A 22,866-nucleotide genomic window follows, 5' to 3' on the forward strand; every position below is an offset into this window, starting at 1 on the left:
CATGTCCTATCTTTGTCCCTCTCGGTCTTTATCTGTGAGTCATTGCATTTCACTCCACACATTGAGCAAATCTCCTAGACCAGGATTACTGCTTCCTAGGGATTTAGGATTTCTGTCCGCCCAACACATGTTGCACAGTTACCGTTTGAGTGTTGTGCTTCCATGTCTTTCCTGCTTTCCATCGACGCAGCCACGTTCTCTCTTTCGTAAGAAGCCAGCCGTTTTCAGCACTACTGATGAATGCTGGCTGAGGGAAGAAATAAAGAAATGATGGCACAGCATGAAGACAAATTGTAACTTTGAAAATATACCGCTGCATCTTTATGGTCCTTGAGATGGAAGAATATTGAAGAGCTGGCGGTGCAATAAGCAGGTTTACTGGGCAATAACATTACAAGAGTATTGACCAACTGTTGATACCATTCAGTGACTGAGAGGAATTCTTCTGTTGGCTTTTTTTCTGCGGATTTTGCTTTGAGGAAAGGAAACAAGGGCAAGGGATGCTATTGGTGATACTATATGTGAGTTTTATTAAGAGTTAGAACAACAAAGGTTATAGAACATTACCCAAAAAGAACATTTACTCAAAAGTACTTGAGGTAGATGTCTATTTTGCATCCTTTATTTACCCAAAGCTAAATTTTTTTTTTCTCAAAGGAAATCTTAGTGGGAAGGTCCCCTTGTTTTTTAGGCAGAAACTTGCAATCTCGGGTATGAAATGAACACATCCAAGAGGAGCAGCTTTTTCCCCATCGGCCCAGTGTCTTCAGCCCTGATGTGTTCCACTGCCACGGCCGCTACCGGAGACAAGCCCGGACCTCCAGCTAAAGGGGCTTTCTCCTCAGAGGGGGACATGGACAAACAGAAGGAGGGGGCTCAGTGTAAGAGTCAGCAGCAGGCCTCTGTGTCCCATGTAGTGGATGAGTTCTTCTGGATAGGCAGCAACATTGTGGCATTCTCCAAGTGGAGGCTCGGCTACATGGGTAAGCTTTGTCAGATACAATGAGTAGAGCTACACTGGTTGGATATCAGAAATATCAGCCTTGTGTGGATGTTAAACAAATAATAAGACGAACAGTATTATTGTATCCAAACCAACATGTCTTGCAGTAACGATACACACCAAGTCCGGGATGCATTTTTACACTTCTTTGTGGTCTGCTTTGAGCATTTTGTGCTACTGGTCAGCAATGAAGACTTAGTTTACCTGATGGCAGTGTGTTTGAGGTGAGACAATAATGTTTGTATTTGTTTACAGGGACATGTAATCTTTGTTGTTTATAAGTGAATTGATCTGTCATTCAGCTTTATCTGACTGTAGTCTCGCATTGCCAGACATATCTCCACAGCGCTGTGGAGTAAGGTCTGGCTACAACACAGATACATTCTGGGATAGAAAAAACAAACACAAAAACTCTGGGTTGTTCGCTAAGCTCCGGACGCAGCAATGGGGCTCTGCAAAATAGTCTCGGGAAGGAACTTGTTTTGGTGGGAGAGAGAGAGAGAGAGAGAGAGAGAGAGATAACAGTGTTACAGCAGCAAAATATCAGTCACACAGCACAGAATATACATGAAATACTAGGATACAATATACATGAAATAATAATAGGATAGAATAGAACAAATATTTAAATATTTAAAATATATATAAGTTGGGAATACAAAATGTACAACTGCTTAACTAGTAATGATAAAGATGTAGATAAACCTATTGTGCAAGTTGCACTTAGTGCAGATGTGATGTCTAAGAGTCTTATCTAGCACCCAGTGATGAGGTGTTAAAAAGTTGTATTGCCTGTGGTAGGAATGATTTCTTAACATTTACACCCCTGGATACATGGTTAAAACTCATTAGCTCTTACCAGTGCATCTCTGTGTCTACTACTATCTTTACAATCATTTTCCGAAAGAACCAACAGGCCTGCCTTGTTGCACAATCCAAATTTTCAGCGTGTAGCTTGCTAGCTCGAACGTTGTTGTTTCCCGTATTGAAAGGATTTTGAGAACGGCAACACACAGAGAGGACTGGCAAGGCCTGACATCAGATCATTCACTAAATAAAATATGAACTAGAGGTTGAGAAACCAATTCTTCTGCCCTGATATAAACCACATTTAAGACACAGATTTTTATTTATTTCTGACAGTGAAAGTTAAAAGAATCAACACAAACCCCAAACTGTTCCATCTCACAAAGTTACGTCTTTAGTATGCAAGAAGCAACCGAATCAAACACATTGAACTACCTGCTTAGTTTTTTATAAACATTTGTTGCATGTAACTTCAGTTTTAGAAAAACGAATGAGACCGAATCGTTCAGTATCTTGATTGTATCCATAACATTAAACCTCTTTATGGCAATTGTACTCTATGGTGGAATTTGCCAATTTGTCATAAGGTGACTGAAAACTGTAAACAACAACAACATTCAGAGTTCATTGCCTTGTTAAAGGACATCTGAACCTGATGAGGACAGTTTGTGCGTGCGTGCATGTGTGTGTATGTGTAACATATGGCCTACAGACTATCCCTCTGGGCTTAACCTGGTGCCCTGACCGTAGCTAGCTTGGCCCATAATGTGACGGTGGCAGCAGGACAGCTGTCAGGTTAACAGCCACTCATCTTACCTGACCCTTAGCCTCGGCTGTGTTTTGGTGAAAGACTGTTTGTACTAGGGCTGCAGCTATCAATTATTTTAGTAATTGAGTATTCTACCGATTATTCCATCGATTAATCAAGTAATCGGATTAGAAATTCTTTTGTTTTATTGAAAAGCAATAATATACAATAGATTGGTTTCATTTTCGGAAAAAGCTACATTTTATTGTCTACATTGCTTACAATATCATCTCTCAAAAAACTAAACATATTAAGTGCATTTAAGTGCCATATTACATTGTTTTTAAAGAAAACATTTTCTGAAATTTACGCAATAACGACCTCAAACTAAGGCATACATTCAACGTACATAAACATTACCTTAAGTTGTGCAACTTAACTTTCAGAACTACAAGATTCAACCTGAGACTGATCTGTATATAGGCCTATATGTAAATATTAGTTATACTCAACCTATTTTCATTTATATATTTGATTACAATGCTACACAGCTCTGTTACACTTATGCTAGTAGATCGTTGATCAGCTGTTTCTCCATGAAGAGAGAGTGAGAGAGAATGGTGCGCAACAATCAGCTGTTTTTCCGAAGGGATAGTCAACAAGTCGGCTCTTTAGATCAAATCGTGGCCACCACTACGTATTTTCTTGTCTTTGTTCTTGGTGGTTGTTGTGTTTGGTGTAGTTTCATCGTCCATACCACTCTGTGATTTACTTTTGTCGGGTCCTCTTCGTGGAATGGATGATCAAGTTAGACTCAATGTTTTCTGTTGAGATACTGAAGCATTGACGTCGTGCTATTATCGTGGTAAGCTAGTTAGATTTTGCAGTAGACACGCTGTACAGAGTTTTCGTTTTAATTACTGCAGTTTGAACTGATTTTCTGTCGTTTTCTCCAGCCTGTCTCTTCTCTTAGCCCTTCACTATTTACGCTCTCTTTCTTTATTTTGCAAACCGCGCCGTCAGTTTCATGGCATGTGTCGCCAGCAGCGTCAGCCCGGTGTGCGACAGTAATAATCATCCGTGCGGAAACACCGTGAGCGATAACAACTTTGGTAACATTGATTAAACAAAGCTTCGAGGCAAATAGTTTTGCATCAAGGTTTTTTAGAATTTGAATCATTCGAGTTACTCGAGGAATCGTTTCAGTCCTACTTTGTACCTTACCCGTCAGCTGTTTGTCTGCTTCCAGCTCCCATCCCATTAACCAACCACTGCAGCTGTGGCCTCCAGCAGGACTGCTAATGCGTGTTCAGTACTGGAGTGTTGATGTAGGTTGTGCCATTACACGGCAACCATGTCCTCCCAGGACGTTGGTCAGGAGATGGAGAGGCCTGACTCTTACTACTGTTGACTATACTTGGTGTGGTTGAACGGTTACATTTCCTCACAAACATTTTGAAAGTGCCGTTTGAACGTCAAATGTGAAGGCAGCATTTCCAAATTAAGTTTCTCTTCCAAATTATTTAAAAAAGTACAAATAGGTCAAAACACGTAAGTATAGCGACAATTCTTATTCTTCAAAAGTATAGTGTAACATCTTTATTGTGAGACCACAGCATTTTGGGTTGTGGCACCTTTTATCAGGGTTATACCAAACTGTCATCTTCTGACTTTTTCCTTTGCCCATGCACCTTGGAAGCAGGTGAAGTTACCAGAAATAACTACTCTGCAGAGTACAAGTATTCAGTTTCCCCAAGTTCAGGACAGGGATATTATTACTCAGATTATCTAGTCACCGTAATCTAAAACAATTCAAAAATGTACATTTTTATGTGTCTTCCTAATTGCATGCATATGTTTTTCTAAAGCTTAGGTGGAGAAACAGGCCAAATTAGCTCCAGAAACAAGCACTTTTGTTTAGCTGTTATCTCTTGATCAGGCTTCTTGTGTGCTCTCATTAACCAAGCTTGCAGATGGGATCGGAGCTTGTTTTCAGCTATTGGAACATCCAGTTAACATTCAGCGTTCCTCCACAATGGGCGGCTTCTCCACATCCACACACACTTTAAATCTGATGTTGTAACCACGGCAACGAGCCCAGACCCCCACTAGCTAAGAGTGTAGTGTCCTTCTGTGTGTCTCGTGCTCCACTTTTGTCTCTCCCTTCCCATCTCTTCAATGTGTTGCACATGTCTATGCAGCAGTTGTGGTCTGTCAGAAACAGTGTGTAAGCAGCATTTGATTGCTTTATATTTTCCTCTCTCTTATCTTTGTATCCGTCTACTATTTGTACTGCTTACCTTCCTCATAGCTTAGTGTGCTTTTCTCTATTTTTTGTTTGAAATCAAGACAAGTCCATCTTATTTATGTAGGGCTGCACAATTGTGGCCAAAATGATTATCACGATTTATTTTTGATCAGTATTGAGATCATGATCATTTATCACGATGATTCATTGTTTTTTGGGACAAAATATTTGCTTCTTCTGCTTTCACTTCCATTTTGTGCTACATTCCTGTCCACATCTTTGCATCGAAATAATTAGGTAGGCTGGGCCCGAATATTCAGCTATTTAGATATTCTTCCGTTGGGTAGGTGTTCGGTTTTTCATTTTAGGAATTGGATATTCTCACCCCCCAATACTGTGGAATAACAAGGTCCTTAGAAATATATGACTTTAATTAAACCGGAAGACGCGTGTGGTACGCAGTATTTCAAGTCTTTACTGCGTTATGCTGTTATTTACGGTCACGTTTCTAACCTCTTCTCTTTCTCTCACACAGACACACTCACACACACACACACACACACACACACACACACATTAAAACAATTTATGTTCACATAGAAAATATTCTGTACAAGGACACTAATACTAAATGTGTTGTAGATTACATTCACAAATTCATGGAGCTGTGACATTTTCACAATACAAAACATAATAGGCCTACTCAGTTCTTAGAGATATAAGAAGCAGCATCTCCGCCACGTATAGCAACTGCCAATGATGGGGACACCACAGTACTTTGCAAGCCATTTAGCCTCCTTTTTTTCAGCCATCTCAAGTTGTTGAAGCCCTCTTAGACACGACCGAGCTGTGAGTGTGTCCTAGGCTGCCGAATAAGAGAACAAGTAGCCTGGAACCTATAACCAGCTCTAAGATGGCACTTAGGAGTGGTTTGTCTTTAATGACCTTGGTCATAAAATCAAAGGTGCAAACGGTTTGATGTGTCCTTTTACCATGAGGTCCACTATTCTGTCATGATGTGCTATGTAGATTCCTCTGTAAGCATAACAAGCCATTCAAAATGTGTGACATTGTTTCAGTGATCTGTTCTGTGGTGTGACGCAAACAAGGAGGAGCCTGAGTAGCAGGAAACCACATAGACATAGAGTGCCCAAGTGGAGTGTACCACCTCTTGAGGCCTAAGCACCAACTGTGTGTCCCAAACTATTGGGCTGTTGGTTAAATGATTACACCGGCCTTTATTATCCAGGCTTAATCAGCCTTCCATAGGCTATGACTAACCTTTCCAATGATCCAAATGCATTTCTTCCAGCACTTAGCCTACTGCTAAATGGGTGCTGGTCTTTGCTTTTTGTTTGTGTGTAGAGTCTCCCTGAGTTATTGTTTCATGGCTTGCGTTGACATTTAATATTTGAAATATTATTTTTTGCAGTTAAGAGTATCATGCAGCAGTGGATATTTATTTAATATATTTGAAATATTTTTAGTTGCTCTACCCAATTTTATTGGTTGGTTGATTGACCTGCACTGTAAAAGAGTCTATAAGCTTTACTTCCTTTGTGGGTTAAACCCATGGACCATGCTACTTCTGTGTTAGTCCTCCCTTGGTAAAGTAGGTATTTCCCAAGCGGTTTCCCCACACACAGCCTTCTACATCACAAGAGCAAACACATTCTCCTTTTAGTCTCGACTGGCAGGGGAGTTTGAGCAGAACGTGGCCTCATTCCCTGCCTCATCATCCGTGAGTAAATTGTGTTCAAAGCAACCACAAACCGGAGTGTGTTCCATGTTGAAACAAGTCTCTTTGGTTGCAGTTTGATTCATCTCGCTGTTCCAGTGAAATCAAATGTGTGTGCAACATGGAAAAAGGGCAATGCTGCTTTGTTCTAAACTTATCTCCACTTAGTCAAATAATCAGATATCCTGACCGTTTCCTTTTAATGTCAGTAGAGATGGGGGGTTGACAGTGGAGCTCTCTGGCTCCATGTTGAACTCTGGACATAGACAGCAATGGCAGCAGATGTAAATGTTGGCCAGGAGACTGTTTTGTGTGTGTGCAGCTTATATTTGACAGGAGGAGAAGGATGACATACGTTTTCAGCAGTGTGCCATCCTGACCAGAGAGCCTGCAGAGTCTGGAAGCTCTCATTCCAACCAAATTTGACAGCAGCTCATTTCATGGATAACTGCCTACTGTCTGGCTGAAGGAGTGCTGATCCATAACTCTGCCGCTGCAATCAGCCAGCTGCTACAGAAATAACTCTTGCACTTAAAATCAACAAAAAGCTGGTCCCCTGTTGCATTTATGTTGCGACCAAGAGTTCAAGCTGTAAAATCATTTTTAATTGGTTAATTGGTTATGGATGATGTCCCTTTACCCACATTGAAACCAATCTTAAATAGCATTGATTATTGGTTTGTTCAGGTGTTTTGTGTAATGACTCATGTACAAATTCACTGAATGATTTTACAAACCATATTTAATTTACAGTTATGGATGTAATGGACATTTTGGAATAGGAGCTACAATATTAATCGCAGGACATTGTTATCTAGGCTAATCGGGGTCGGCTACGTGTAGTACTGGGTATCGTTTGAAAAGTTTCAATACTCGTACGGTTAGTAATTTTGGAATATAAACATATTATTTAAATGTAGTAATGCACACCTGAAGGAGAATTCTATTGCACATGGTTCAGCATGTGTTTGTGCAATGACTGTTTGTGTTTCCAGACACAGATCCTACCCAATTTTGGTTGAATAATGTCAGCACACAGTTCAGTACAGCCCAATTTGGCACTTTTTGTTCGCTGTCTCTGCAACTTGAAAACATAGCGCTCCAAAACGATGAATCTAAACATCTTATACTCTTCCAACTCTTAATTTTTAATACTTAATTTGTGTTCACCATACCCACAGCACTTGCTATAAAATCAACCAAAGTGAAACCAACTAGCATGATTTAGCTCACAGACAACACTGCGGGAGAATTGCAGAGGAGGTAGGGAGAGACGCGAGACAAAGACACTGTGTGAGGTGAAAGGGGCAGCTGCATGCAGGTATTCTGAAAAGACAGGAAGTAGGTTATTTTAATTTGACCATTCACCAACACTGTCAGCAGTTGGAGCTGCAGTAGTGGCTGTGACACGCTGCTAATGGAGGCTATTAAGGTACTTTAAAACCTTTAGCCCTTGCACCTGTCCATTAGACCCCAATTATACAAATAATGAAATCACCTATCAAAACTATGCAGATGACACCCTTGTTGTGCTGCCAAGTCACTACAGTCCCATGAATTTTGCCCCCAATGCTACATCAGTAACGTGTGGGGTTTTCCGAAGCCGTTAGTCCATCAGACAAGCACTTCTGAAGACACATATTCAAAAAGCCAGTCAGAAATCATGGCTTAATCACAGACTTGGAGCTACATGTTAATAGCCACAATCTGCACTGGCCTCCAGTGTGTCATAAAGTAGAGCTTAAAGTACTGCTGCGTTTCTTTCAATCTCTCAACGGTTTACGACCAGAATCCATCTTGTACGGTCTAATGAATCCTCTTTAGCGCTCTACTAACTATTCCCAGAATTCAAACTATGGAGAAGCAGATTGTATTTACATACTCAATAAAGATGGAACAATCATGAGTAGATATACGCAAGACTCTCCCCAACTTTGACTACCTTTTAAATTCACATTTACTGCCATTGACTGAACCTTTACCACTCATCATTACCTACTATGCACCTGCATCTTTACTATTTTATGTGATGCTTTTCACACAATGTTTGTCTTTACTAAGATTAGCCTATTATGGCCAAAATGAATGCTTGAACGTACAGAATGCTACACACAGAGCACACTGTAAGAAAGCAGTGTTGTGTTGCCATATATTAGCCTACCATTTGACCTGGCGGTGGTGTGGTTGAGATGTGCACTTTGCTGATATGGTCCTGAGCAGGATTTCGATAGCAGAGGTTAGGAGAACAGAACTGATCTACATTAACAATCCCCTGGGGATGGGCTTTCCCAGAGCCAGGCCAAATCAATGAGCAATAAGAGCAATCCATCACTGCTGGTTTACTTACTCACACAGCAGTTATTGGGGGTGTTGCATTCAGGTCAAAATGAGATCCAGGTTTAAACTCATTATTGTCAATCATTATTTGAAACTGACAAGGGTCCATCGTTGGTGTTTTCTGTGAACTGTCTTTGTTGATAATCCGCTAGGGCTGCACAATGGCCAAAATGATAATCACGATTATTTTGATCAATATATTGATCACGATTAATTATCACGATTATTTGTTGATTTTAACCAAAACACATTTTATTGTCAAATAGGCTAATTATAACTGCTTTCACATCCATATTGTGCTACATTCCTCCTTTGTTGAAGGAAACTATGAAGGAGTATGCCATTTCAGCTGTTGTGCGACCGCTTTCCAAACATGCGCGTTTGCTGTGAAAAGATACAGGCAACGCAATTTTCTGTTCACGTTAACGGCGCATGTTAAAATCTGGTGCCAATAGGGCACCGGTGCCCGGTATCTACCGGACGAAATAGCAACACGGATTACGGTCCCACTTAAATGTCTGCGTTGCGCTCTGATGCTCCAAAAGAGACGTTAGAGGCACCAGAAACATCGCTGCACGTCACGCTAGTTAACACTAACAACACGTTACACAGCAGGTAACGTTAGCCTACCGTTAGCTACAGTAGTAAACACGGCTAAAATACTGACAGCTAAACGGTGTAGTGTGACTGTATTTCACTGTTAGAGGATTACAACAGCGGGACGTACAACAGTCTGCTGCTAAAGCTATGAGCTAAAAGACTCAAACTAGCACTGGTCACTGCTGTTGTCTGAAAAACAACACAGACGGGACAAAATGTTGCGTTTGCTGGTAAACTGGTAAACCTCGTGACGACTTATGACCGACTGCTATCTGTTGTGGAATTTTCCTCACGTTACTCTGTCCTCTGTGACTGTCTACATCTAAACTAAACTGCGCGGTGCAGGGAACCACTCTGATTGGCTCATGGAGGCACGTGATCAGAGAGTGGTTTACGGAGCTTTGAAAAAAAACTAAGTTTGATACAGAGCGTTCTATGAACGGAATGAAGCATTTTAAATATCGCTCGATCACGTGAATTTGATCGTGGGAAGCCAAAATCGTGATCGTGTTTACAATTCGATTAATTGTTCAGCCCTATGATCCGCCTCATAAAAAACATGAATTCCTTTGGTATTGATACACAGGACTCTTAATTTAGGGTAGAGATTTCTGACACAACTTCACCTGCTTCCTAGGTGCATGGAGAAAGAAAAAAGTCTGAAGAGGTCAGAAGACTTGTAGAATAAGGCGCAAGGGTCTGGCATAAAAGTTGTTCTTCATACTGCTGGTATTGTTGGAGTTTTGACCTACATGGAATCTTATTTTAGTAACACAAAAAAATCAGGGCACATCAAAAAAACAAACAGTGCTGTTATTTAAATCAGATCTGTTTACCTCTGTCACCCCTAAATTCCACCATGCTCAAGACAATGCTTGTTATTCCACTGCCCGCGATGCAGCGCGTCCCATAAGCTTGCGAGAAGCAGATTTCCGCTCTGCTAAAAATACGCTTCAGGTCTATTTTTGACACGAGCTGCGGGGTGTTCAACAGGGAGTGGAAGGGCTCGAGTCAGGCAGGCAAAATTCTCCGCTTCGGACTCTCCCGGTGTGGTATGACACATGGAAGACGACGGAACAAAACCGGACTGCAGCGCATCCGCGCCTGGTGAAATTTCGGGTTCAGTGTCAGCAGTCACTAGACCCCAGTTAATCAGGACATGCTCCATCTTGCTCCGCCCGTTTTTTTCTGTCTTGATAAATTCAACATAATGTACATTTCCATAGCACTAAGTCCATTACTACAACAACAGAGTCAGGTCATACTCACCACTCTGCTGCTCTCACTTTCTCTTTTCAACACAAATACTGTTGTCATTCACTAATATTCACTATTGTTTTCCTGCATAGTAGGGGTGCATGATATGCCGACTCAATATCGTTATCGCTATCGTTATATCGTTATAAGTATGCAATATTTTGTTTATATTGTGGAGCGATGCGTCCCATCTGTTGGCTGTGTGGCTTAGTTGTGTTCGATTTAGAGCCCGCTTGAAATGCTATAATGATCATCATTTCATTGGCCAGTTACCATGCCACCTGCACATGTTGGTACACGTCAGCGCACGGGTCCACTACATTACAAACCCTATGTAACGTACCACGTGTGTGCATATTTCAACAGAGTGACAGTGTAAGTGACGAAATAGATAGAGACAACAAAATGGAACAAATCAGAAAAGCGAAAGAAAAGTTGTGTCCTGTTCTCTTTTATTCATTTATTTTATACTGTCCAACCAGTAGAACATGTCCTGTTCTGTAGACATGCTCCTTATTTATTTATTCATGTTGGACCAGTCCAATATGACAGTCAGTTGAAATAAACCTTGTGTTGTAAGAAAACTTGTTTTGTATGTTATGAATCTATTTTGATCCATTTTCCCATAACTTTTGTAATTGCACACACGTTTAAAAATATCGAAATTAATATATATATCGCAATATTCATAATCGATATCGCAATATCACATTTTGTCAATATCGTGCAACACTACTGCATAGGTTTATATCATGGGAAGATATAAGTCTGTCAACTGTCAGACATTCTGTGCCAATGTTAGCTGTCCTTTCAACATACTATATCGGTGCATTAAAATGTCTGTCATTTGCAAATTGTGCTGGGTTAACCACAAATAGCCATTCCTCTGTGATTATGTGTAGATATTTATACCATAAACAGTTTCTCAATCGACCCAACAGAAACGAGTAGTACTGTTAGTAGTAGTAGTAGTTGTACCCTGGGCTTAGTGTTTCCTTATTTGAATACCAGCTTTTATTTGAAACTTTCCAGTGAGTCCTATCTCAAGGCTGAGTTGTGTAAAGCAGCAGACATGTTGAATTTCAGAGCGTGCTGAGTTGGCCTAATTCCCTGCATGTTGCAGGGAAATAGTTTTATAGGATGTGACAGACACTTGATAATTGTTATTATGGCCACATAGGGTGTAACCGCAGCCCAGGGGCACGTGGCTGTCCACACCATTAGCTTCCTGTGGAGGAACTGTCAAATTCTCCCCCAAAATAATGGCAAGGACACACCGAGGCTTGGTTGTATTTTCAGTGGCACCATTCCCTATTTTGGCATGTGCCCATTATTCTCTACAGTAGGTCTTGTTTATAATAACAATCATTATTGAATTATACATTTATAGTTAATGCAACTTTAGTTCATTGTTATTTTACTGTTACTGTTTCCTGTAACACATGGTGATTTATAATGTTTACTAGGGGTGTGCAAAAAAATCGATTGACATTCAATTCATGATTCAAGCTCTACAGATTTCAAAATCGATTCATACAATTCCAAAAATCGATTTTTTTTTATTGTCTGTCTACTGCGATCACATGGGAAAAGTAACTTCATTTACATACTGTGAATAATTTTTTTGAATCGAGAATCGTTTTTGAATCGAAAATCGATTTTTGAATCAAATCTTGAGCCTGAAAATTGATTTTGAATCGTGATATTTTCTGAATCGTGCACCCCTAATGTTTACTAATTGTAAACCACCAAAGATGCTTTACAAAGTATTTATTAACCATAAACAAGGTATTATAATCATCAGTTGCAACTTTATAGGAGCTATCCAAATCATGTTTAACGGTTTACAAATCATTTGCAACAATAATTTGTTAAAATAACCAATTATAGCATTACTAATAATTAGTAAACATTATTAATTGTCATTTAATTTTTTGTTAACAGTAAAATAAGTATAAACATTAGTTGAATTAAAGGTGCTCTAAGCGATGTCACGCGTTTTTTAGGCTACAACATTTTTTGTCACATACAGCAAACATCTCCTCACTATCCGATAGCTGCCTGTCCCCTGAACACACTGTAAAAAAACATCTCCTCACTATCTGCTAGCTGCCTGTCCCCTGAACACACTGTAAAAAAAAATCTCCTCACTATCTGCTAGCTGCCTGTCCCCTGAACACACTGTAAAAAAAAACATCTCCTCACTATCTGCTAGCTGCCTGTCCCCTGAACACACTGTAAAAAAACATCTCCTCACTATCTGCTAGCTGCCTGTCCCCTGAACACACTGTAAAAAAACATCTCCTCACTATCTGCTAGCTGCCTGTCCCCTGAACACACTGTAAAAAAACATCTCCTCACTATCTGCTAGCTGCCTGTCCCCTGAACACACTGTAAAAAAAACATCTCCTCACTATCTGCTAGCTGCCTGTCCCCTGAACACACTGTAAAAAACATCTCCTCACTATCTGCTAGCTGCCTGTCCCCTGAACACACTGTAAAAAACATCTCCTCGCTATCTGCTAGCTGCCTGTCCCCTGAACACACTGTAAAAAAAAACATCTCCTCACTATCTGCTAGCTGCCTGTCCCCTGAACACACTGTAAAAAAAACATCTCCTCACTATCTGCTAGCTGCTTTTCTGTCGTTTTCTCCAGCCTGTCTCTTCTCTTAGCCCCTTATGCTCTTTCTTCATTTTGTAATCAGTCTTCATAGCATGTGTCGCAAGTAGCGTCAGCCCGGTGTGCGACAGTGATAATCCTCCGTGCGGAAACGCCGTGAGCGATAACAACGTTGGTAACATTAATTAAACGAAGCTTCGAGGCAAATCATTTTGCATAATTTTTCAGCCCTAGTTATCATAAAGTGTTACTGTGTTGGGTAATTCCTCGAAGGTGTACAATTATTCCAGTTAATTGGGGCCTCTATAGAAATCCCTCGCATCTAAAGTGGTTTTTATTGATTTTTGCTGTCATAGTCTACAGTGTGAAGTAGAGATCTTTATTAAAGGGCTTTTCGTGGAGAAATTGCCTCTCGGCTGTCATCTCTCTTCTCTTCTTTCTCTTCCTCCCATGAGACAAGCAAAACCCTGTCAGCAGTGACAGCCAAATCCAATGCATTAGCTTTCCTTTGTGGTCATGTGAGTGTATACGCAAATAAGTGTGTTTAGCGTGAGAGCCCAGATGGAATTTTGTGGAAACACACACACGCGCGCACACACACGCACGCATGCACGCACGCACGCACACACACACACACACACACACACACACACACACACACACACACACCTCTTGAATGAAAACTGTCTGTAACACACTTTTTCTCAGTTGCAGTGCACACTCCAGCAGTTTCCCTTTTTGATAACTTTCCAACCATTTTCTTTTTTTTTCTCTCCTTCTGTCTCCAGTGGAGAAATGCATGACTTCCATGCAGATGGGGACCCAGATGGTGAAGCTCCGCGGCGGCTCCAAGGGACTGGTGCGGTTCTTCTATCTGGACGAACACAAGTCCTGCATCCGCTGGAGGCCGTCACGCAAGAATGAAAAGGCCAAGAGTGAGTGTCTTTTTTCTTCCTACAGTCCCAGGGGAACAGCATTTCAAGTGTGTCTTACTCCTGTAGTTCAAAGTATTCATGGTTCAAACTTCTGGAAAGCCATGTGTGCCATATTTCACGTGACAGCCAAGGGCTCATTGAATGTTGCTAGGCATATCATAAAGATATTTCTTAATCTGAATCTCCATTCAGAGAGGGGGAATGACATGCAGCAAAGAGCCGCAGGTCGGAGTTGATCCCGCGGCCGCTTTGTTGAGGACTAAGCCTCTTTATATGGGTGCGCGCACTACCAGGTGAGCTACCCATGTGCCCTTGTTTTATATTGTTGACACTTTTTTTTCAACATTTTTACTTAGAAAAAACAACCGAAATCTGACATTTTATTTTTTTTCTTTCACGTTTATTGAATGAAAACAAACCCAATTTGTATAAAATGAATTATTGATATTGAAATCAATTTTTACCAGTGTATCTTGATTGGTAATCAAATGAATGCAAGGAAAGTTACTTTATGAACTTGATTTTAAGATTTGTAATTATTTATTTACTGTAAACAAAAGAAAAATGTGTTAATCTGTCATTATTGCACAATTCCTCCAAGTACCTAACTAAAATACGAGACAGGTCAGAACATGCCAACCGTAGTACGTCTTTAAGACCCGAGTCCTCTACGATGCTGACAGGTCTGCAGTTAGTTGCCACCCGTTTCGTAAGAGCTGTAGTCATTTTTTGGGATTTGGTTTCATCCACAGGTCGGCAAGTAGCACTATCCAAAATAATGCTTTGCCTGAGTGGGTAGCATGCTAGGTGGTAGCATCACGTTAACTGATATGCTTAGCTCCGTAGGTGGTAGCTCAAGCTTGACGTGCTTTGGTGATATTTTAATTTGGCTTTACACAACGTGCATATGGCTTTCGACTTGTCTACTGAGCCGTCCGGGAGTTTTGGAAAATAAAAAGCTCCATTCAGAGTCATTGCTGCTGTCTTTCTCCATCGTGCCTGCAGCCTGCAGCAGAAGGATGTGTTAGGAGGAAGTGGCAGCTTGATGATAAAGTAACGGTGCTGCAAAGGGTCAAAATAGTAGCCTGTTAGACACGACGCAAAGCCAAGGGAAGTGTAAAATAAATTAATAAATGCCGGCATGCGATTAATGCGATTAAAAAAAATAATATAATAATGCTGACAGCCCTAATATATATATATATATATATATATATATATATATATATATATATATATATATATATATGTATATATATATATGTATATATATATGTATATATTTATATATATATATATATATATATATATATATATTAATTATATACAGTGCTCAGCATAAGTGAATACACCCATGCTAAAAAAATCATCTTGATCTTGATGCCTTAATTAAAAAAATGAGGAAAAATCCAACCGTTAAGGACACCAATTTTCTTTGTGAATTTCTTTGCAGGATGTCAGAATAGCCTCCCAGAGCTGCTGTTTTGATGCGAACTGCCTTCCACCCTCATAGATCTTTTGCTTGAGGATGCTCCAAAGGTTCTCAATAGGGTTGAGGTGAGGGGAAATGGGGGCCACACCATGAGTTTCTCTCCTTTTATGCCCATAGCAGCCAATGACACAGAGGTATTCTTTGCAGCATGAGATGGTGCATTGCCATGCACGAAGATGATTTTGCTACGGAAGGCACAGTTCTTCTTTTTGTACCATGGAAGAAAGTGGTCAGTCAGAAACTCATACTTTGCCGAGGTCATTTTCACACCTCCAGGGACCCTAAAGGGGCCTACCAGCTCTCTCCCCATGATTCCGGCCCAAAACATGACTCCGCCACCTCCTTGCTGACATCGCAGCCTTAATGGGACATGGTGGCCATCCACCAACCATCCACTACTCCACTACCATCCACCAACCATCCGCTACCATCCAGGGTTGCACGGCACTCATCAGTAACAAGAAAATTGAAAATTAGTCTTCATGTATTTCTGGGCCCACTGTAACCATCCTCCCCTGACCTCAACCCTATTGAGAACCTTTGGAGCATCCTCAAGCAAAAGGTGATATCAAAGAAGGGGTCCTATGTTAACATGTAACATTTTGATTTCAGTAAATATGACCTCCTAATACTGCAAATTCAGCAAATTACCATTTGCATTGACTATTTAGGAAAATCAGTGTAAAATATCATTTGCATAATCATTTGGAACACGGTGTATATAGTGCACTGTTTCCGTGATAGGGAGCAGTTTCAGTTTGTACCACTCAGGGGTTTTGTTAGCCAAAAGTAGACATTTTATGCTGTGTAACTAATGTCAGTTTGCTGATTGTATGACTCGTACTACAGTTTCAGCATGTCACAGGGGAATATTTCCATCATTTATTCACAAAAATAAAACAAGGTGAAGACATCTTGCATCACCTGGAGCCTGTACCACCATAACTGGTATCATGAAGCTGGTAAACAGTTGGCTCATTTCATTCTTGCTCCTAAACATTCCCTCAGGACTGAACGTGTTTTTGTTAATTAGAACTGGACATTTATTTCCCATGCATACTATCTGAACAAGCAAACAAAACAGTTCCCTGAAGTGTTTTAGAAATAAAGAAGGCTAAGGGACTTCTTAGCAGCAGCTCCCAGTATGGCTGGGCGTCTCATGGGGACACGGGGGAGGGGGGGGGCTCAGTTTCCTGTTGCTCTCCATCCTCTGTAGCCCTGGATTTAATAAGCTTCTTAAGTCAACTTAATTATTCATCAGCGTTAATCTGCCCAAACAGTATCTTACACACACTTGCCACTAAATAGAAATGACAGGGGGTTTGCGGCTTTCTTTAAAGACATTGGAAACTAAATCACGGAATGTTAACCATGAATCTTAAACCTTTTACGGTTGGACGAGTAAAACGTGAACACAAATGCTACAATCCAATCTTTCGTCGGCTCATAACGTCTGAGAAACGAAGACTAATCAGTTTTGTGTGAAGGTAATGTAAGCTACTTTCACATACCAGAGCGGGGGCAGTCCTCAGAGCATGGCTTTATTTCTCCTAATCCACCTCCGCACACGTCTGATAATCTGAAATTCCAGTTGGAATGACACATTTTCTTATCTTAGCTCTCCACTTGTAGATATTTGGTCAAGATTGACAGAGTCAGGCCTTCTATTCCCTATACGAATGTATGTTCCCAGCTTTTAGTCACGTCCCAACTGATACAGCCTGTGTTTGTCATTTGATACCTTGACAGGGCTCAGTCACTGGAGAGGAATAGACTGTAGCCTTATCTGGCAGCATATTCGCTGGCAGTGTGTCTGAGGTTCTCCGACCTTTTAGAGGCTTATCACAGAGCGCCCACTGGGACAGACTGACAGACAGGAAGCACTGCAGGCTTCTGGTCTGCTCCTACACTGAGCGGGAGTCCTTTGTGTCTGGCATCACATTTGTCCTTTCTGGCCCAGAAAATATAACGGACGTGCCACATGGTATGTTAAAGCTCCATTGTGTAATTTTTTGAGTTGATTCTTAGCAAAAAACCCTTTTGTTGTTTCACAAATATGTACTCATTCATGTGTAATTACTTCCACCAACTAATCAAAGTATTCTCGTAGAATCTGCCATTTAGAATCATTCAGAATACATACGAGCGAGTCGCTTGAATGACGGCCGCCATGTTGCGCCTCCATCTTTAAAATACATTAGCCAAAGAGGGACATACCTCCGCCTTTTGCGCTTGTACACTCAGTGGCACCGTGATGAATGCAAGGGAGGGGGAGAAGATTAGTTGCGACAGATTTGAAAGCCTATTCTCTAGGACATGTAACGGATGCTTCTCTCCTACACTGTAAACATTGCCTTACACTATTACGTACAATATAGAGAATAACGATAGCATTGATACTTTACTAACATTAGCTTGCATTTGTTTGGGAACCTGATAGCTGATGTTAGCAATGAAATGGTACCAAAATAACGTAAAACTATTATTACACTGGAAGGAACACTCACGGACGAAGTCGTACTTCCTGGAATAATACGGCCACCGTAGGAGTTAAAACATGCTCGGAATGGGTGGGGGGGGCTAGAAAGTAATATTCAGTTGGTTGTCACATACAATTTCACCGCTAGATGGGAGAAATTCTTACACAATGTAGCTTTAACACAGAACCATCTGAGAAGCTGTCATTGGAAACTGTTTGGAAAAAGGCAGGCACTTTAAAAAATAAAAATAAAAAACCTAATAGGTGATTGGATGGACCATTTGTCTATGATGCCCGCATTTGTTGTTTTGAACAAGTGGTTTCGGGCCGCACACACACCTTAACTACCCCCGTAGCTGCCAGTAGCTCCTCACCGGGCGCTGATTGGTTCGTTGAGCTGGTAGTTCAGACACAAACGCATTAGTTGAAGCCTGACTAGTTGGATTTCAGTGTGATATGTGATCCTGCGATTCTCGCGTGATTTTGTGATATTGCGATGATCCATCTACCGTGTAAGGTAACAAAACTAACCAACAACCCAAACAGAAATTTTAAACCCATAGAACCAGCCAACATAATACCAGCCAGCCATGCAAAAATACACTTACAGTGATAGTCTGTTGTTAATTTTGTTGTTAATTTTATTGTATTGTTGATTTGTATAGCAACAAGTATGTAGCCTAAACCAATGCCACACACTCCAGCATTTATAGCCCAAGCTAATTTACAATGCCCTTCCCTAGGGCCTTTAAAATACATAATATCAAGACACAAACTCTACAATACATTAAACCAACTAAAACTCAGAACTCATTACTCAGATTTTTAAATTAAGTCTTAATACTGAGAGCAGAAGTCTCTGTAAGTCCACCTCTTATTTTAGTCGAGTTTTGACCAAAATGTTTTGATTGAGTGATAGATAACAAAACCATACAAATAGTCATTTTTGTAGACTTGAATGCAGGTATGCTTTGACTGGAAAATTTTCAATGTCTGTACTTTGTACTGGGTTATTTCAGTCGATACCCTGAAGATACCTGGTGGAGGAAGTATACAGATCCTTGTAATACCTATACAATAAAATAAAATCTCTGTTACAAATAAAAGTCCTGCAAGCACTCAGTGCAAAGAAATGGCAGAAAAAAAAGCGATGGCATCCCTTGAGAACACTGAGGCCATGTCCTCCGTATTTGTGCAAATGTACTCAAAGTCTCTGAAGACTGACCAACTGACATTATTATCCTCAAGCACTGCCGCCTGCAGCTCATCAAATATTTAGAAGGTACTAGAAGTTGTTGTTGTTATCCCTATCTACCAGATACCTGGTGTATACTCTTGCATTATGTATAAAAGTGCTGCAGTCAGGAGAAGCGTGTGTCCATGTATCTGCAGCTGCAGGGTTTGTGGAGAACACTGACAGCCACATGGGAGCGCACACACAGCACAGCAGCAGCATGTTGAGTGTCATGTTGATGACATCTTTGACATCCAATATACATACAACTGGCACAAAACCACGCGTTCTTTACCGTCGTGTGTGTGTGTGTGTGTGTGTGTGTGGCTTTGCCACTGCATTATGAACGAGTGTGTATGTCAATAATGTTAGAGAGACAGAGATTGATTTGTGTTATGGGTAGCACCTCTGGGTATGGATAGTTTTTTGGGGGAATGAACCTGGTCTTTAAAATTTCCCAAAACAGCACGCAGGCTGAACAAGAAACAGAAGTACTGATCGCGTGCTGTCGGGGGTGGGGGGGGAAACAAATGAATGACTCAAAGCGGTGTCTTCCTGTAAGATGTCATTACCATCTCATAAATGTTGCATCTTAATAAACAAAGCTCTCTGGGCACTGCTCGTTTAGGTGATTATTTTTAATCTTCTGGATCATAAAGCCTGAAATAGGATGAACTGTCCCCATGCTCACAACAATTCTCTATTTTTGCTAGAGCCTGGAAATTCTCAAAACCAGTAAAATGCTAAAGACTACAGCAGGATATGTGCTGAATTAATAAACTGAGCACATCTTAATCTTAATCCACTGGTGGAAGTAGTATTGAGACATTTTGCTAAAGCAAAGGTAGCAACACCACCATTTAAAAGTACTCCTATTATATATAACGCCACCTACACATGATGAGGTAGGGCACAGAGCAGAGAGGCAAAGCGCAGCGCAGGTATTCCTCCTCATTGCGGTCAAAGGTCAGCGGCAACGAGAGCACAGCGCTAGAAGACAGTTCTGAGCGGTGCAGCTCTCCCCATAGGAAAACAATGGAACGGCCAGCGCAGAGCAGTTTTACCGTGGATCAGGCGCCTTTTACTTTGAAAGTAAAAAGCAAAAATGTACTTAAAGTATCAAAAGTTAAAGTGACTCTCCTGTCAGAAAGTTATATTATTGGATTAAAGGTGCAGTAGGTAAGACTTATAAAGCAAACTTTCTGTCATATTTGCTGAAACTGACCCTATGTTCATGTAGTTCTACTCGAACTACATGAAACAGGTAATTAAAGAAAAAATCCAGCTCCTCTGGCACCACCTACAGCCTGGAGTGCGATTTGCAAAAATCCACAGCTCCCTGTTCAGATGCACCAATCAGGGCCAGGGGGGGGTGTCTAACTGCTGTTCATGCACATGCATTCAATGGCTCAATCCCAAAGTGAGCCCTGAGGACTAAGGACTAAAGACTCGCAGACTTAATTGATCTCAGGTGCTAAGTGAGTGAGTGTGTGAGGCCACGTGGGCTCAGATAGGTAGAAATGGGATTGGGACAGCACTTCGCGAGATCACAGACCTTGGCGACGTTTAATAACAAAGAGGTTTGGGAATTTTCAGTTTGAGTTTGTTGCTTTCCACACGGCCATGGCACAGGAGACGGCTGCCCGATTTCCCTATGGTCTCCGCGGTAAATGTCACAATGCTTTGAACTGTGGGTAATTCCCTTTGGTGAAGTCTGCATCGATGCAGACTCACGGAAAGGGCTCGGTAAGTCCGTGAGTCTGTGAGTCCGGACTTTGGGATTGGGCCATTCTCCCTTGTGGGGGGAGTGCAGTAAAGGTAAAAAAAAACCAGCCTAACATTGAAATAATCACGTAAAGCCAAAGTACCACTAAATTGTACAGTACTAAAAGTATTTTGTTCCATTCCACCACTGACTAGCTGACTTCCTGTTTCCTCTCAACAGTCTCCATCGACTCCCTCCGGGAGGTGTGTGAGGGGAAGCAGTCGGAGATCTTCCAGCGCTACGCGGAGGGCTGCTTCGACCCCAACTGCTGCTTCAGCCTCTACTACGGAGAGCACATGGAGTCCCTGGACCTGGTATCCAGCACTGGGGAGGAGGCACGGACCTGGATCACAGGCCTCAAATATCTGATGGCGGGCATCAGCGATGAGGACAGCCTGGCCAAGAGGCAGCGTACCCGAGACCAATATCCTTCAGTTATACAGCAGGGGGGAGGGGGATGGTGATTCAACGGTAGGGTTGGGCATCGTTTTGATTTGAACAGTTCTGATTCCAATTCAGATTCTTCCTTTGGATTCCCATTCTTATCGACTCTCTATTCCGATTCTTTGAGGGGTGGAGTTGAAACGGGTCACATGCCTATTTCACAGATAAGAGGATAAGAGGAAAAAAATCAGTGGTGATTTACATTTTTACCGGGCATTTTTTAAAGGAACACGCCGACTTATTGGGACTTTATCTTAGTCACCGTATCCCCCAGAGTTAGATAAGTACATACATACACTTCTCATCTCCGTGCGTGACGTAACTCTGTCTGACACCCCCACCCCTAGCCTAGCTTAGCACATATGCTGGAGGTAACCGGCTCCATCTAGCCTACTGCTACCAATAAGTGACGAAATAATGCCAACATTTTCCTATTTACATGTTGTGTATTTGCGTTTGTGTAGTCACAGCGTGTACAAATAACAAGGCCACATGAGACACAGCCATCTTCTAACCATATACAGACTGGGAACTATATTCTCAGAAGGCGAAGCACTGCTACTTGGGCGGAGTGATATTACTCCAACTCTGAGCGAACTCCAGGTGAACTCTCTGCTCCTCACCACGGGGCTTCTCAGGTGCTGCGAGCAAATCACTCCGCCCAAGTAGCAGAAGTAGCAGTGCTTCGCCTTCTGAGAATATAGTTCCCAGTTTGTATACGTTTAGAAGATGGCTGTGTCCAAAACAGAGCCAAAACATATGCAGTGAAAGTTAACTTTCGTTGCGTTGTAACAAATAGGTTGTTCAATCCGATGAATCACTTTATATACTAGTTGGAGAGCTTTCGTGTGTTCCACTGTGGTTCCTGCATTACATACATGAATACATATGTTTTTAATCCATTTTTTTAATTCAACTCTGGAATTTTGACATAGAAAATGGCAGAGTTGTTTTTAAGTGATGCGCCAGGTGTGCTCAAATGGCTCTGGGTGTGCTGTCGTGCTGATTTGAGCACGATCTAAATGTCTAGTTGACCAATCAGATTATCGGCTCGGGTTGTTGTATAAAATGGAATTGATGATCGGATTCAAAACCAAATTTCCTAAACGATTTCTTATAAAAAAACTAACTTTTGAAACGATTCCTTATTGGAACACA

At 41.2% G+C, this 22,866-nt stretch overlaps 1 protein-coding gene across 1 annotated transcript in view; it reads left to right on the forward strand.

Annotated features, from left to right (window-relative positions):
* plch2a (phospholipase C, eta 2a) overlaps window positions 1–22,866 on the forward strand; it is a 214,598-nt gene that overhangs the window by 127,248 nt on the left and 64,484 nt on the right. Inside the window, exons 3-4 of the mRNA XM_078254204.1 lie at window positions 14,148–14,294; window positions 21,445–21,688. Of these exons, the coding sequence (XP_078110330.1) occupies window positions 14,148–14,294; window positions 21,445–21,688 (391 nt within the window). The remainder of the gene's footprint in view (window positions 1–14,147; window positions 14,295–21,444; window positions 21,689–22,866) is intronic.

This window comes from Sander vitreus, chromosome 7 (genome assembly GCF_031162955.1).
Source record: "Sander vitreus isolate 19-12246 chromosome 7, sanVit1, whole genome shotgun sequence".
NCBI classification, from domain to species: Eukaryota; Metazoa; Chordata; class Actinopteri; order Perciformes; family Percidae; genus Sander; species Sander vitreus.